General features: G+C 44.4%; 1 protein-coding gene across 1 annotated transcript in view; it reads right to left on the bottom strand.

The window, feature by feature from the left end:
- LOC122563500 (uncharacterized) overlaps window positions 1-16,649 on the bottom strand; it is a 224,164-nt gene that overhangs the window by 25,917 nt on the left and 181,598 nt on the right. Inside the window, exon 2 of the mRNA XM_043717296.2 lies at window positions 7,125-7,236. Coding sequence (XP_043573231.1) covers window positions 7,125-7,236 — 112 coding nt within the window. The remainder of the gene's footprint in view (window positions 1-7,124; window positions 7,237-16,649) is intronic.

The raw sequence follows: 16,649 nt of genomic DNA, 5'->3' as shown, positions 1-16,649 counted from the left end.
TGAACCAGGAATGATCCATCCCTGTGTGAAGACCCTTTTGTTTTGTGAAACTTTTTTTTTGGTGTGATGACAGCATCAAAATGAAACGGAGGAATACTCTGACAGAGGGTATGAGGGATGAACAACTAAGAAGGAAAAAGACAAATAGAAAACTAACTGCAGTGGGTGGTGTTCTCGCCTGATACTTCAGAACACACAGAATTGGTGTAAGTGGAAGCAGGCAAGTATATCCATGAATGGATCATTTTCTGCTTGGCTGACTAGAATAGATGCTGATGTTGAATTAGTCCGATAAGAAGACTGTGTTACTGTGTCTGTGCGTTACACTGTTGGAAAAGGTAGAGAGCTAAAACTGGAATAGCTAAAGGTTATGGATTGCACACATCCACTGTTGCTGTTTGAGTGTTGCCAAAGCCCACCATACCATTTAAAGATAGCACAAAAGGACATCTGTGGGGATTATATGCCTGAGGATTGTTGAGACCTGACTCTGAGAGAACTCTTAGATTTCCACCTAGGTAGTGTGTTATGAAGATGTGGGTGTAATGTACCTTTAAAAGAGTTAAAAGCTAGCAAACTACCTGACAGCACCAAGTGTTCTGAATAAGGTAACAATGTAGCACTGGGTTGAAGCTAGTAACACATTTTTGAAGCTAGGGTTGCCTGGAGACAAATACAGATTTGAATTGGGCCAGTTTAAATTATATTCCAAAAAAAAAACAAATTCCAATCCAGTTTGAATTTAGTATATTGACAATCTTAAAAGCCAATGACACAATCTGATGCTTTGGGGTATAAGACCGGGGAAAATGGAACAGTTTGGAGGAGAGCTGCCAAGCCACCAGCATGTAGTCACTGTCTGAAAAATAGCTCTCTCTAAGGTACCTTTATCGGTCAGTAACCTGCGAAACAGAAATCCCTAAGAAGAAGAAAAGAAGACTGATGAAGATATGAAGCGAAGATTTGATATCTGGCTGGTTTTGAAAACTTGAATTTTTGGTGACTCTTAATCGGGGGCTTTTATCAGACTAGTAATATAGAAGGGAAAGTAAAAGATAGGTTAGAGGAAGGAATTGTAAATAGTTGTTAGTTAATTATTCTCTGTTATACTTTAAGAAATAAAGCTGTTAATTTGTACTTCAATTAGTTCTTAGCCTCTTGAATTTTCACAGATTACTGCACGGGATAAATCTTTTTTGTGTTGCTGGTTTACTTTAAGCAGGAGAGTTTACCCCGTGTTGTAACAAGTGTTAACCATGTCTGACAACATCAGATGGAGTGTGGCAGCTGGTGAATATGACTCACTTGTAGAAATTATTGAGTGCGGAATGAGAGGTTCTAATAATGGAGGCAGAATTGGAAACAATGTGAGATAGCAAATGAAGGCACATCTGTTGAGGAGATATTGTGAGCACTTGAAACTATTTGAGGTATATCCTTGTTCCATTGGCTACTTAAAGTGAAACTGTAGTATCAATTTGAAACATTGTTTGCTGGTTAATCAATATTTGAATTATGTTGACTTTGTTGGTTTGTGAAATCTTGTCCGAATGGTTTTCTTTTCATCTCTCTAAGTCGTTGGTCTCTATGGGGGTCATAACACGAGAAAAACATGACATTTAGTTTCAGAAACAAGAGGCTAATTTGTTAACTTTTACTATAAGATTTGGAGCATGTTCTTTGGAGAATCAGTTCAGCGATTCTGTTATTTCTGGAAAATATGGGAATGGCAAACAAAACAAAAAGACAATGACTTGATTCTCACACATGAGGCAAGTGTACATCCCACAGGGCAGCATCTGCGCATCAGGATGGGGGCTGTGGAGGACTCAGCAACAACTTCCATTGATCCCAAATCCTGCACATTGGCAATCACCCACAAAGCCCTGCATGCATGGACATAAAGAAATGGATGCCAAAGCTAGAAGGGAGAGATTAGGAAAAGCGAGCAAACTGAATGGTTTAGAGGCATGCATTTCATAAATAATTAAGAGAGAGCACAGAGGTGGAAGTGGGAAATGTTGCAGGAGTTTAAAAGAGGAGGACTGAAGCAGATTGAAGATTTAGCCACCCCGATGGAAAACATGGGGTAAGTAACAAACGAAAAGGGCAAAGTCAGAATAAGTATTTGAGAGGGACAAAGTTCAAAATCACACATCACCAAATTATAGTCCAACACTAGCACCTCCACATCATATTTGAGAGGGGTTTAAGAAAAATAAGCTTATAAAATATACAAGTGTGTGCAAAATATTAGCTGGTATCTTCTTGCCATTTCCTTGAGGGCAGTAACACAACATTTGCTACCAATCCCCAGAGGAGGGATAACTGAATATGGGCATCCTTCAAACCAAACCTTCTTCTCTACTAACCATCCATTCAATGATCTGCTCTTCTCACCAAAAGGCAATTGGATCCATAAACAGTCATTTACCTCATGGCATGTCCAGCAATTACAACTGATCCTGCTGACCATTACAGAGTAAATGAGCACATACTGAGATTTATTTTCGGTAAAAGCAGGGGCGGAAGGTAATCTTATTTTTCAATGTGATGTTGTATGGTTCCCCTCGCATACAAATCTTCTTGGGGTTTTCTTCTGCTGTACAGTCATAGAGTCATAGAGATGTACAGCACGGAAACAGACCCTTCGGTCCAACCCGTCCATGCCGACCAGATATCCCAATCCAACCTAGTCCCACCTACCAGCACCCGGCCCATATCCCTCCAAACCCTTCCTATTCATATACCCATCCAAATGCCTCTTAAATGTTGCAATTGTACCAGCCTCCACCACATCGTCTGGCAGCTCATTCCATACACGTACCACCCTCTGAGTGAAAACGTTGCCCCTTAGGTCTCTTTTATATCTTTCTCCTCTCATCCCAAAACTATGCCGTCTAGTTCTGGACTCCCCCCACCCCAAGGAAAATATTTTGTCTATTTATCCTATCTATGCCCCTCCTGATTTTATAAACCTCTATAAGGTCACCCCTCAGCCTCCAACACTCCAGAGAAACCAGCCTGAGCATGTTCAGCCTCACCCTCTACTTTCAAAGTAAAGGAACTTGCTGCTTGTCAATTCAATATGCCAAAGGATAAAGTGACCAGGACAGAGACGAGAAGCTTATCTTACCAAAGGCTGCAAGGTGTCAAATCTCTTCCAAGCTGTATAATTGGAACCAAAGTACAATTAGGATTGAAAAGAATTAAATGGACTCATTAGCTGTTTCCTCATCCATGGTTTTTATGTAGAATTACAGAGTGATACATCACAGAAGGAGACTATTGGTTCCTTCTGCCCATCTTTGGAAGGGCTTTGCAATTAGTCTCAACTTATGTTCGCTCCTCCAATGACATAAAGGCAAAAATAAGAATTGAGGCTAATATCAAGATTTACTTCACATAAAGATTCAGTTGGGGGAATAGCTAATTTAAAAATGAACAATGGTGAATCATTAAAGTCCTAGAGTCATTAAGATGTACAGCACGGAAACAGACCCTTCGGTCCAACTTGACCATGCCAACCAGATATCCCAATCTAATCTAGTCCCACTTGGCCCATTTCCCTCTAAACCCTTCCTACTAAGCCACTCCCTGTAGCTCAAACCCTCCAACTCTGGCAACATCCTTGTAAATCTTTTCTGAACCCTTTCAAGTTTCACAACATCCTTCTAATAGGAGGGAAACCAAAATTGCATGCAATATTCCAAAAGTGGCATAACCAATGTTCTGTAGCAACATGACCTCCCAACTCTTATACTCAATGCTCTGTCCAATAAAGGAAAGCAGACCAAACGCTTTCATCATTATCCTATCTACCTGGGACTCCAATTTCAAGAACTATGAACCTGTACTTCAAGGTCTCTTTGTTCAGCAACTTTCTCCAGGACCTCACCATCAAGTGTATAAGTCCTGCCCTGATTTGCCTTTCCAAAATGCAGCATTTAACATTGATTGAAGTTAAACTCCGCCTGCCACTCATCAATCCATTGGCCCATCTGATCAAGATCCCAATGTACTCTGAGGTAACCTTCTTCACCATCCACTCCAATTTTGATGGCATTCTCAAAATTACTAATTTTGGCTCCTATGTTCACAACCAAACTATTTATATAAATAATGAAAAACAGTGGACCCAGCACCAATCCTTGTGGCATATCACTGGTCACAGGTGTCCAGTCTGAAAAGCAACCTTCCACCACCACCGTCTGTCTTCTACCTTTGAGCCAGTTCTGTATCCAAATGATTTATTATCCCTGTATTCCGTGAGATCTAACCTTGCTAACGGGTCTACCATGAGGAACCTTGTTGAACGCCTTACTGAAGTCCATATAGATCATGTCCACCGCTCTGCCCTCATCAATCTTCTTTATTATTTCTTCAAAAAACTCAATCAAGTTTGTGAGACATAAGTTCCCACGCACAAAGTTGATGGTTCTTAAACATTCCTTGCCTTTCCAAATACATGTACATCCTGTCCCTCAGGATTCCCTCCAACAACTTGCCCACCACCGATGTCACTGGTCTATAGTTCCCTGGCTTGCCCTTATCACCTTTCTTAAACAATGGCACCATATTAGCAACCTTCTGACACATCACCTGTGATTATCTCAACAAGAGGCCCAGCAATCACTTCCCTAGCTTCCCACAGAGTTCTATGGTACACCTGATCAGGTCCTGGGGATTTATCCACTTTTATTTGTTTTAACACATCCAGAACTTCCTCTCTGTAATATCTTCCATGTCCTTCTCCGCAGTAAACACTGATGCAAAATACTCGTTTAGTATCTCCCCATCTCCTGCGGCTCCACACGTAGGCTGCCTTGCTGATCTTTGAGGGGTCCTATTCTCTCCCAAGTTACCCTTTTGTCCTTAATGCATTTATAAAATCCCTTTGGATTCTCCTTAACCCGCTTTGTCAAAGTTATTTCATGTCCCCTTTTTACCTTCCTGATTTCCTTCTTAAGTATACTCTAGTTCCTTTATACACTTCTAAGGATTCACTCAATCTATCCTGTCTACACCTGACATATGCTTCCTTCTTTTTCTTAACCAAAACCTCAATTTCTCTAGTCATCCAGCATTCTCTACCCCTATACTGTCTCTGGACTCCTGTTATCTCATTTTTGAAGACTTCCCATTTTTCAGCCGTCCCTTTACCTGCGAACGTCTGCCTCCAATCAACTTTTGAAAGTTCTTGCCTAATACCGTCAAAATTGGCCTTTCTCCAATTTAGAACTTCAACTTTTAGATCCGGCCTGTCCTTTTCCAAGACAACTTTAAAACTAATATAATGATGGTCACTGGCCCCAAAGTGCTCCCCCACTGACACCTCAGTCACCTACCCTGCCTTATTTCCCAAGAGTAGGTCACGTTTTGCAGCTTCTCTAGTAGGTACATCCACATATGGAATCAGAACATTTTCTTGTACACACTTAACAAACTCCTCTCTATCACTGTGGCAGACCCAGTCTATGTTTGAAAAGCTAAAATCCCCTACCATAACCATCCTATTATTCTCTCAGATAACTGAGATCAGATCCTTCCAGTATAGATCAGAAAACCTGGGCCAACAGGTTTTCCCTCATCTCAACATCTCCCCAGAAAGTGTTCTCTGCAGTCACCACGCAGAATTACAAAGATATGGTTCTGCTCTTTGAAAGATTCTTTGAAAGATTCATAAGTAAAATCAAGGTAAGGTTGAGAATGAGATAGATACAATTCACACACGTGCATTCTTTGATTTGCTAACTAGCCCAGCAGTTATCAGGGTGGTAGGACAGTGGTATTGTCACTGAGCTATATATCCAGAACCCCAGTCTAGTATTCTGAGAGCATGGGTTCAAAATCTCACAATAGCAGACAGGGAAATTTGAATTTAATCGTTAAAAATCTGGAATTAAAAAGCAATGGCAACCGTGCAACATCTGTCGAACGTTGTAAAAATTCCCAGTCTCACAATCATCGGCACATCAGTAGTGTACGTTAGGGAAGGAAATCTGCCATCCTTACCTGGCCTGGACTACATGTGGTTCCAGACCAACAGCAATGTGGTTAACTCTTAACAATTGATCATGAAATTAAGAATGGCCAATAAATGCTGACCTTTCAATCCTAATTGCCTTTGTAATGATGGTGATGAGTTGTTACATGGATCTGCTGCAGCCTTGAGGTGTAGGTACAACCAGAGTGTTGTTATGGGGGGAGTTCCCGGATTTTGATGCAATGATAGTGAAGGAATCAAGACAGTGTCCTAAGTGTGACTTGGAATAGAATTTGCAGGTGATGGTTTTTCTGGGAATCTACTGCCCATCTTCTTAGACACAATAAGTTCACGGATTTGGGAGGTGCTGTCTTGGTGAGTTTTTGCAGTGCACCTTGCAGATGGTACACACTGCTGTCACTGTGCCTTAATGGTGAAGGCAGTAGGTGGTAAAGGTAGAGGAAGGAGTGCCAATTGAGGGAGGTCCCACCCACCAGCTAGACAAATGGGTGTATGTTCCCCGATATCTGCGACTGAATTCCATGTGACTCAAATCATGGCTTCCATTCCTATTGAGGCAGGACATCCCACCTTCAAAGAGATGTCAGCCAAATCAAAAGACCAGCAGCTCGTCAGTGCCAACAGTGCCACCAGCATCAGTGGTCAATGTTGGAATTGCAGTGAGCCCAGGACCAGGACCTATGCTCAAGGCATTGAATAAGAGTTGGGGGTGGGGCAGAGAAGGTGGGCTGCTCACCACGGTGCAACAGGTAGGCTCTGACTGGGGTGTCAGAGGGTAGGGGGGGAGGTGATGCCAATGGTCCTCAATGGGTGGGGAGTTTGCAGTCCTTGCTGTTTGGTTCCCTCACCATAACACACCCCACGACCAACACGAAGTCATGGACAAGCCATCAGATCAAAGGTGGGCTTTAAACGGTTATTATTTGGTCACTTGATTGGCCCAAGGGTGAGTGAGTCATGGTAGGGGAGGGTGGTGTTGAGATGGCGGGGCGTGTGTATCAAACTCCAGCTTTAGTTGTTTGCTGGCGTTTGGGGTAATTTAGAATAAAATCAAATACCCTACTCGCTACAGGGAGTGAGGAATGTTTAACAGAAACACAATAGATTGTTGACTTACAGCCTGATCCTCCAGAACCAGAGTAGACATTTTCATCCTCATCATCTGACCCTGATCCTTCGAGATCTGTTAACGTTGCCAGATCTTGTGTCTGTCGGGATGTGTGGTAGGTCTGGGGTGGAAGAGACAAATGAACAACATTAGCATGAAAGAACTGGATTTGACAATCAGCCCCATTCATTGAGGAGGCTCAGGGGTATAATGCAGCAAGATCCATGCTGGAATGAAGGGGGAATGAATCGGGAAAATAAAAAATATTTTTCTATTTCTATTTTGTACTGACATTGTTTTAAATTCTTAAATCACAAAGCTCAGAAGTGAACACAGATCACTGGACAGCAAAATGGTCAGGAAATCAGCAGCAGACTGGTAGTTCTGAGGGCGGTGGAAATATTGCTGGATTATTCAGTAGAAACCATTTTCAACTTTAAACAAAAATTGAGACATCTCTATCACCAACATACTCCCTTCAAATAACTGCTTGGATGTGGTTGAACCTATTGCAATGGTCTAATTAATTCTTAAAGTGATTTAACAAGTAGATGGGAGTCTAAATTCTGCTTGGTCAATTATCAGAGTCTAGATTAGAGCGGTGCTGGAAAAGCACAGCAAGTCAGGCAGCATCCGAGGAACAGGAAAATCGACGTTTTGGGCAAAAGCCCTTCATCAGGAACAGAGGCAAGGTGCTTGCAGAGTGGAGAGCAGCCCTTGTTTTTAACCTTGGTCAATTATCAGTCAATTGGGGTCAATTGTGGGTCCACTGCTGAGGTGTGTGTCATAAGGGTGCCAGATTAGGAATTCCAGAACTTGGACCCAGCAATGCTGAAGCAACAGCAATATACTGTACACCCACAACGGGGTGGTGTATAATCCAGGGAGAAAACGAATCAGTGAAGTTTTCGTGAGTCTGCTACTCTGCAACCTCCTGGATCTGCCAGTCTGGCAGGTGCTGTCAAAATGGTCGATTCATTGACAATTGTAGCTGTTTCCAGGCAAACAGTCTCTGGGCAGGAGACATTGAGCTCGCTTTCTGAAGAGCTGCACATTCATATCCCCAGCCTCAATTAACATTCAGGCTCAACCTGAACGTGTGACAGGAGCTGAGCTGTGCTGTCAGCTGGCACAGTCACTCCATCTGGGCCTCACCTGCTCAGAGGAGAGAGGAAGCTAACAAGAAACAGTCAGACCTTCCAGCGGCACAATCATCATCTCCCCTTAGCCAACTGTACAGCGGCACTCAACGTGTTTGAGAGGGACTCGGCTCAGCGCCAAACTAACTGTTGAAATGAGCCAGCTCTTCAAAGCACAGCAGACGTCTACTGTGCTGTCACTGGGCTCATTTAACATATTCCTGGCAATGCAGCAAAGGACAGAAGAACACATAAACCGATGTGATTTAATGTCACCACGGTATCAGCAGTGACAGCCCTGTAACCACCAACCCTTCAGCCAAGTGTAGAGCTTAAAATACTCTCTGCCATTGTTTTGGCAGGCCGATGGATCTGATTGCATTGCAGGATGTTGTCAGTTGTGCAAACGTTTCACCCAGCCACAGATGATGGCTTTGGGGTCTCTGAGTGATACTGATTACAGCTCTGAACACATCCTCCTGACTGATTGGAGACAAGAAAGATAACGCAAGATCCTATCTTCTTCACTCCCTCCTTATTTAAGCAAAAACAGACCTTCCAAACCCCGGACTCCTTCATTCTGTAATCGGATGAGGGTGTCACTGGCTAGGCAGCATTTGTTGTCCAGAGGCCCGTTAAGAGTCAGCCACATTGCTGTGGGTTTGCAGTCACACGTAGACCAGACCAAGTGAGGACAGTAGGTTCCTTCCCTAAAGGGTTTTATAGTGAACCAGATAGGTTTTCAGACAATTGGCAATTAATTTATAGTAGTCATTAAACTCTGAATTTTATTGAATTCAAATTCCACCATCTGTCCTGGTGAGATTCGAAGCCAAGTCCCTAGAACATTACCCAAGTCTCTGGATTAACAGCCCAGTGATAATACCACTAGGACATCACCTCTCTTGCTGCACCCTTCAACTTCTCAATTAGGAATTTACAAACAAACACATGAATGAGGAACAGAAGCAGAGCGCTTAGCTCCTTAAGCCTGCTCCGTCACTCAATAAGGACATGGCTGATCTGATTGATACCCCAACACTACATTCTTATCGAACACCAATTACCTTTCACTCTCTTGCTTATCAAGATTCGGTCTACGTCTGCCTTCAAAAATATCCATTGCCTTGTGAGGAAGAGAGTTCCAAAGAGTCACAACCTTCTTTGAGAAAAGTAATTCTTACCTTAGTGTACAAGAATTGAAATAAAATGAAATAAAAGTCAGACTTGCATTTATATAGCACCTTTTACAATCACTGGGGATAGCAAAGCTCTTTGCAGCCAATGAATTGCTTTTGAAATAGTGTCACTATAAGGACATTAGTTCAACATTTGGTTCAAACCTCTGGTGGTGTAGCACACTTTACTAATCGCACTTCAGTACCAGCCTGGCATTTTGTGCTTGTTTTTAGATGTGAGCTGGACCAACTGCGTTGAGGGCAAATTCTTGGTGATGGGGCAGATGATTCTTTCAATTCATCCCTCATTTTCTGGGCATTATTCTGGGAACAACTGAATACTACCTTAGATTTGCAGTCCAACATACTGGCAACTCCACAGTTGAGAATAGGAGAGCTCTCAAACAAGACTATCTGAGGGTGTCCAGAGGACAGCGTGAATTGAAGAATGTACATATGATGACATACAGGGAATTTTCACTAAAATAAACTAAATCATAAGATTTGGAATTTGACTATATCTTCTAACAGACTGTAGTATAAGGGAATAAAATTGAATATTTCAACATAATTGTTTTTGCTTCATTAAGTTGCAGTTCAATTTAATCAAACCCTAAATTATTGGGATGGGTGTGCATCCAGTTTGAGGTCTCATTCATTTGACTAATTTACAAACTCAGTGTAGTGGGTCTGTTCCTCACCAATTGACAGTGCAGTCCATATGAGTGTTCAGTCTTCAGGCTGACTTGGTAAACTGACACCGTCATCGAAAACCGAGCTGAACAAATGAAGTTATCCAAAATACGCTGCCTATGAAATGATAATACACCTTGCCCAAGGAGAGAGCACTGCAATGCGGTTGAGCGACCTGGCCAATACTGTTTTGGTGGCCTCAAGATATTTATTTTGTAACATCAAGCGATTTCTCTTTCCCAGGCTCTAAAGTAAAATAATCCTCTGTGAATTGTCTCAATATCAAACAGAAAGCAAACTCTGAAATTGTAACCAATCAAGGGTAGAAAGTTCTTGTTAAACACCATCAGGCTTTAACAAAACTCTTTCTGGTTTATACTGTGCTAACACAGGTTTGGACAGAATTAGGGTTTGCATTACATGATATATATTGGATCATGCAATTAAAATCCACTGTGATAGTTTAAAGGGACATTGTCATCAGAAATTTATTACTTACTGCCAGATGGTTATGCGTGTAATCTATAGTAAATTTTACTCAAATTTCTGGCTTTAAAGAGCTAGTGAGCATTGATAATCTACACTGTTTTTCCATCTCTCCGAATTGCCTGACTTTGTGGGTTACAAACTTTGGGGTGGCATAGTGTCTCAGTTAGCACTGCTGTCTCATAGTACCAGGGACCAAGTTCAACTCCAGCCTCATACAACTGCCTGTGTGCAGTTTGCACAATCTCCCCATGTCTGCATGGGTCCTCTCCAGGCTCTCTACTTTTCTCCCACGGTCCAAAGATGTGCAGGTTAGGTGGATTGGCCGTGCTCAATTGTCCCATACTGTGCAGGCTAGGTGAATTAGCTATGGGAAATGCAGGGTTACAGGGATAGGTGATATGGGTGGGATGCTCAACAGAGGGTTGGTGTGGACTTGATGGACTGAATGGCCTGCTTCCACACTGTAGAGGCTTCTGAAGAAAACACATCGACTCATCATAAGCAAGAGGCCTGCTGGTACCAGACCTTTGTTTTTCTGTTCTGCTTCCTGCAGTTTCTTTTCTTTTCAAGAGGAATATATTCAGTTTCCTTTTGAAAATTGCTGCTTCTGTCACCCTCTCATACAGTGCACTCCAAATCACAATGGCTCGCAGCTTATAAACATTTCCTTTCATCTCCTCTCTGCTTCTTTTTGGCGAGCATCTTAAATCTGCTTTTTCTGATGAATGGCCCTCTGCCAGTGGAAACAGTTTCTTCCAATCCAGTCCGACTCAGAATTTATTAAATCTCTCCATAACTTCGATGTCCAGAAAAATGCTTGGGTTGGGTGTGGTCCCAATGGCTCCAACAGCTTCCCTCTTCATCCCCCAGTGTGCAAGCATGCTTTTTTATCACCGGGGAACCAAACAGAATTCCAGTCCTCATCCAACTCACAATCTGCAGTGTTTTGGAGGAAACTGGGTGAGAGGGAAGGTCACTGTGTTACAACTGTCTCCTCCTCCCCAGGCCCAGGGGCACTTCCACACCAATCATTCTTTACCTGGAGCATTAGATATCCCCGATTATTCAGCTCAGAGTTTGAGCGGGTAGTGAGAGTTTACAAAGTCAGCCCAGTGATTGAAGACCTCATGTAGACGGGACTGTCAGTGGGTGAAGCATGCACTGTCTGCAGTGTGTCAGTAAATTAACCAAGTGAATGAGGAACTCACGAGACTGAGGTCAAACACAGTACTGAAAAGACCATCTGACCTGAGATGAGCTCATTCAGGACAGCTTAGTGACTAGTATCGCTGTTCATGAAACAGTCTGACTTCTCCAGGAGGTGACAGGAACCTTTCACTGAGTGGCTGTATAAGACATGTCCAAAACCATCCAAAAATGTGCAGGTTAGGGTTGATTGGCCATGCTAAAAGTGTGCCCATAGTGTCCAGGGATGTGCAGATTAAGTGGGTTAGCGTTGGTTAAAAACCCCACGCAGGGTTATGAGGATAGGGTGAGAATGGGGTCAGGGTGAGATGCTCTTCAGAGGGTCAGTGCAGATTCGTTGGGCTGAATGGCCTCTTCCTGCATTGCGTGGATACTATAACATGCTCATCTGGTGCCAATGATATAGTGAGAATATAAAATTCCTCTCACACTCCTCTCTCTTCAAAGCATTTGGTAGTTTGTTCCCCCAGTTGAATTGTGAGCTATTATTATTGCTTTTACATTAACATGTGTCCAAAATTAATTCTTCTCAACATAGAAGTGGCATTTGCAGCTCACCCATAAAAGAGAGAAAGTGAGAGGAAAAGGAGACACATGGATGAATTAGTGAAAGTGGTAAGAGAATTAGTTGCAAGTGAATTGACTGAAAGTGTGTGGACATCGAGAGTTTTCTGTTCAATGAGGGTGAGCGGTACTTAGTGTGTAAGAGGATCTTAATCCAGCCGCACAGTGACAGGGAAGAGAAGCCAGGCAGTTTTCACAATGTTAAGACAGTTTCCATCGCAGCTGGAATTTGAGCTTGGGAAGGTTTCAACTATTTGTAGGAAATCTTCCAACACGTTGGCTGGTTTTCCTTTTTAGGTAAATAAAGAAAACTGCTGTGTACAGTTTCTGGTCTGTGCAGAGTCAGGGCAACCACTGGAGGCTTCCAATTGCCCCCTTGTGGGACAGGAGGCAAACCTCAAGACGAATTGCTATTCAGTAATTAATGAATATCAGAAAGTGATGGCAGAACCAGCTATCACCTTCCAACAGCCTCAAAGGTAAAACAGGACTAATCGTCTTTGTGGACCCTTCAAAATATAGACTGACACCTTGCAGTTTGGACATCCCCACTGTTTAGGATTGTACATGAAGACTGGTCACTTTGAGTCACCACAGAAGGGTGACCAGCCCCGATCCCTGCCCTCAACTGAGCCAGTGAAGGGCATGCAAAGAAGGAAGTCTAACTTTGGAACAACATCCCCGTCCCTGCAGGATCGATGGGTCAAAGTCCTGGCAGTCCCTCCCGAACGGTGCTGTGGGAATGTCCCGACACCATGTGGAGTGCAAGGCTTCAAGAAGGTGGTTCACCATCACTGCCTTCTCAAGTAAAGCGAGAGATGGGCAACAATTGCAAGGCTCGCATCTCAGCAATGGATTAAAAATGAGAGGGGGATAGAAAATGATTTTGCTGCTTACAGTGTTTCTTTGGAAACACTAATGAAACAGCAAAGGCTTCAAAACTGTTGTGGAACCAGTGAGTTTAAGCTCAGAGGGGTATGGCTAAACTACAGATTTCTGCAGGTCAGATCAAAGAGGAGTCAAAAAGTGTGGCGCTGGAAAAGCACAGCCGGTCAGGCAACACGCAAGGAGCAGGAGAATCGTCATTTCGGATATAAGCCATTTATCCACCCTCCTGCTCCTCGGATGCTGCCTGACCGGCTGTGCTTTTCCAGCGTCACACTTTGCAACTCTGACTCTCCCGCATCTACAATCCTCACTTTCTCCAGATTAAAGGGGAACACCACATTAATCAACCTTTTCAATGCTGCAGGACAGTACAATGCAATGACCTATTGCAAGTGTCACCTTTAATATGATGTAAAGCCAACACTGCCTTTACTCTCACAGGCAGGCAGGCAAGGTCCCACAGCGAATATTTACCGCTCAACCAACACTACATAAAGCAGTTCTGAAGAAGGCTTACTGGACTCGAAATGTTATCTCTGCTTTCCCTCCAGACATGCCACCAGATATGCTGAGTTTCTCCAACAACTGCTGTTTTCATTAGTTAAAACAGACTAGCTAATTATTCGCAAGTTGTTATTTGTGGGAGCTTGCTACGTACAAACTGGATCCTGTGGCCTGACCTTCCAACAGTGACAGCACTTGAGGACTACTTCATTAGATGCAAAATGTGGAATGTTTTACATTTGTTATAATCGCTGTGTATATAGGGGGGAGTCTCAGGGTGGGGGAGTGTCATGGGTGGGAGGAGTCTTGAGGCAGGGGGGAGTGTTGGGAGTAGGGGAAGAATTCAGGAGGGTTGAGGAAGTGTCAGGGTGGGGAAGTGTTGGGGGGAACGTTAGTGGAGTGGGGAAGAGTTGGGGGGAATGTTAGCAGAGTGGGGAAGTGATGGGGGAGTGTTAGTGGAGTGGGGAAGTGTTGGGGGGACCGTTAGCGGAGTGGGGAAGAGTTGGGGGGAATGTTAGTGGAGTGGGGAACTGTTGGGGGGAATGTTGGGGGGAATGTTAGTGGAGTGGGGAAGTATTGGGGGCAATGTTAGTTGAGTGGGAAAGTGTTGGGGGGAATGATGGGGGAACATTAGCAGAATGGGAAAGTGTTGGGGGGAACGTTAGTGGAATGGGGAAGTGTTGGGGGATGTTAGCAGAGTGGGGAAGTGATGGGGGAATGTTAGCGGAGTGTGGAAGTGTTGGGGGAGTGTTAGCGGAGTGGGGGAGAGTTGGGGGGAGTGTTTGCAGAGTGGGGAAGTGTTGGTGGGAGTGTTAGCGGAATGTGGAAGTGTTGGAGGGAGTGTTTGCAGAGTGTGGAAGTGTTGGGGGAGTGTTAGCGGAGTGGGGGAAAGTTGGGGGGAGTGTTTGCGGAGTGGGGAAGTGTTGGTTGGAGTGTTAGCGGAGTGGGGAAGTGTTGGATGGAGTGTTTGCAGAGTGGGGAAGTGTTGGGGGGAGAGTTGGGGAAATGTTTGCGGAGTGGGGGAGTGTTTGCGGAGTGGGGAATTGTTGGGGGGAGTGTTGGGGGGAATGTTTGTGGAGTGGGAATGTGTTGGGGGAGTGTTTGCAGAGTGGGGAAGTGTTGGGGAATATTTGCGGAGTGGGGAAGTGTTGGGGGGAGTGTTGGGGAGAATGTTTGCGGAGTGGGGAAGTGTTGGGGGGAATGTTGGGGGAATGTTTGTGGAGAGGGGATATATTGGGGGAGTGATTGTGGAGTGGGGAAGTGTTGTGGGGAGTGTTGGGGGGTGGGGGAGTGTTTGCGGAGTGGGGATGTGTTGGGGGGAGTGTTGGGGGGAGTGTTTTCGGAGTGGGGAAGTGTTGGGGGGAGTGTTGGGGGAGTGTTTGCGGAGTGGCGATGTGTTGGGGGGAGTGTTTGCGAAGTGGGGAAGTGTTGGGGGAAGTGTTAGCGGAGTGGGGAAGGGTTGGGGGAGTGTTAACGGAGTGGGGGAGTGTTGGGGGAGTGTTAGCGGAATTGGGGGAGTGTTGGGCGGAGTGTTAGCAGAGTGGGGGAGTGTTGGGTGAACGTTAACGGAGTGGGGAAGTGTTGGGGAACGTTAGCTGAGTGGGGAAGTGTTGGGAATGTTAGTGGAGTGGGGATGTTTCAGGGGCATGTTAGTGGAGTGGGGATGTTTCAGGGGCATGTTAGTGGAGTGGGGATGTTTTGCACAGCCCCTGACCCTTCAGCCTATTGTGACCCTGAATTGGTCAATTAACAGCCTCTTGGGGAGGCCAGGCTGATTTAGCTGCATGGTAAATATCAAGAAAGGGGTCAAAGGGGCAACTGATCTCCTTTGTGACGACCCCTGGTCCCATCAGGATCTTCAAATCATATTCCCCAAGGCCACTCCCCTCTCCGGTCCATACTAGCTCTCTGTCCAACAATCCAGTTATTTCTAATCCCTCATTCAATTCCCCTCACCCTGCAAACTGAGTATCAGCTTCAGTGAAGGAAACATCAAAAAGAAATCCGAGAACAGGCCACCCATCTGTCCCATTACCCTTCAAATCCCACCTTCGTTTTGATTTCCTGTGAAACAGTACATTGTTAGAATTTAAATCTGCCACTCAACCAATTTCTTTCAAATTTTAAATCTATAATTTTCTCCAAAATTTAAATGATTATCTGGATAATCTCAGTCCCAAGTCAGATTTCTCCTTACAAATGCAACATAAACAGCAGCTCATTGGAAACATGACAAGAGGTGCAGACGTGTTTAAGCTATTTCAGGTTAATGTTCCCCAGTGAGAGTCACCTCTTTCCTCCTTCCATTGATATTTATTCCTGGTCTCTCCATTGGCTCAGATGGCTGTTGGTTGCCAAGTCTGCTGGCAATGAGCCATTCAGCATGTGGGAATTGTTCCCAGCTCCAATCCCAGCTCCCTGACTTCAGGCAGCTTACTGCTGGGGGACCATGGTGAGCAGAGCAAATGCTAAACTCATTGCCCATTCCCTGAGGGAGAGCAGGAAAATGAACCAGTTCAGATTCCCAGGCTAGCCAACGGCCTATTTTGGGATGTATATCTGGAGGCATGGTGAGAAGAGACTTGGATTTGGTGTCTGTGTGTGTCTGAGTCTCTGTGTGTGACTGAGTGTGTGTGTGTGTGTGCGTGCGTTTGTCTGCGTGTGTGTGTGTGAGAGTCTGTGTGTGTGTGAGTCTGTGTGTGTGAGTCTGCGTGTGCGTGTGTGTGTGTCTGTGTCTGTGTGTGTGCGTGAGTCTGTGTGTGTGTCTCTTTGTGTGTGTGTGAGTCTGTGTGTGTGTGTCTGCGTGTGCGTGTGAGTCTGTGTGTGTGTCTGTGTGTGTGCATGAGTCTGTGTGTGAGTCTGTGTGTGTGTAT

This window comes from Chiloscyllium plagiosum, unplaced genomic scaffold, assembly GCF_037043375.1.
Source record: "Chiloscyllium plagiosum isolate Xiang-an unplaced genomic scaffold, Cpla_swu_hap1 HiC_scaffold_30, whole genome shotgun sequence".
NCBI classification, from domain to species: Eukaryota; Metazoa; Chordata; class Chondrichthyes; order Orectolobiformes; family Hemiscylliidae; genus Chiloscyllium; species Chiloscyllium plagiosum.
The sequence above is the reverse complement of the archived record's forward strand: the minus strand, read 5'-3'. Positions and strand labels throughout refer to the sequence as shown.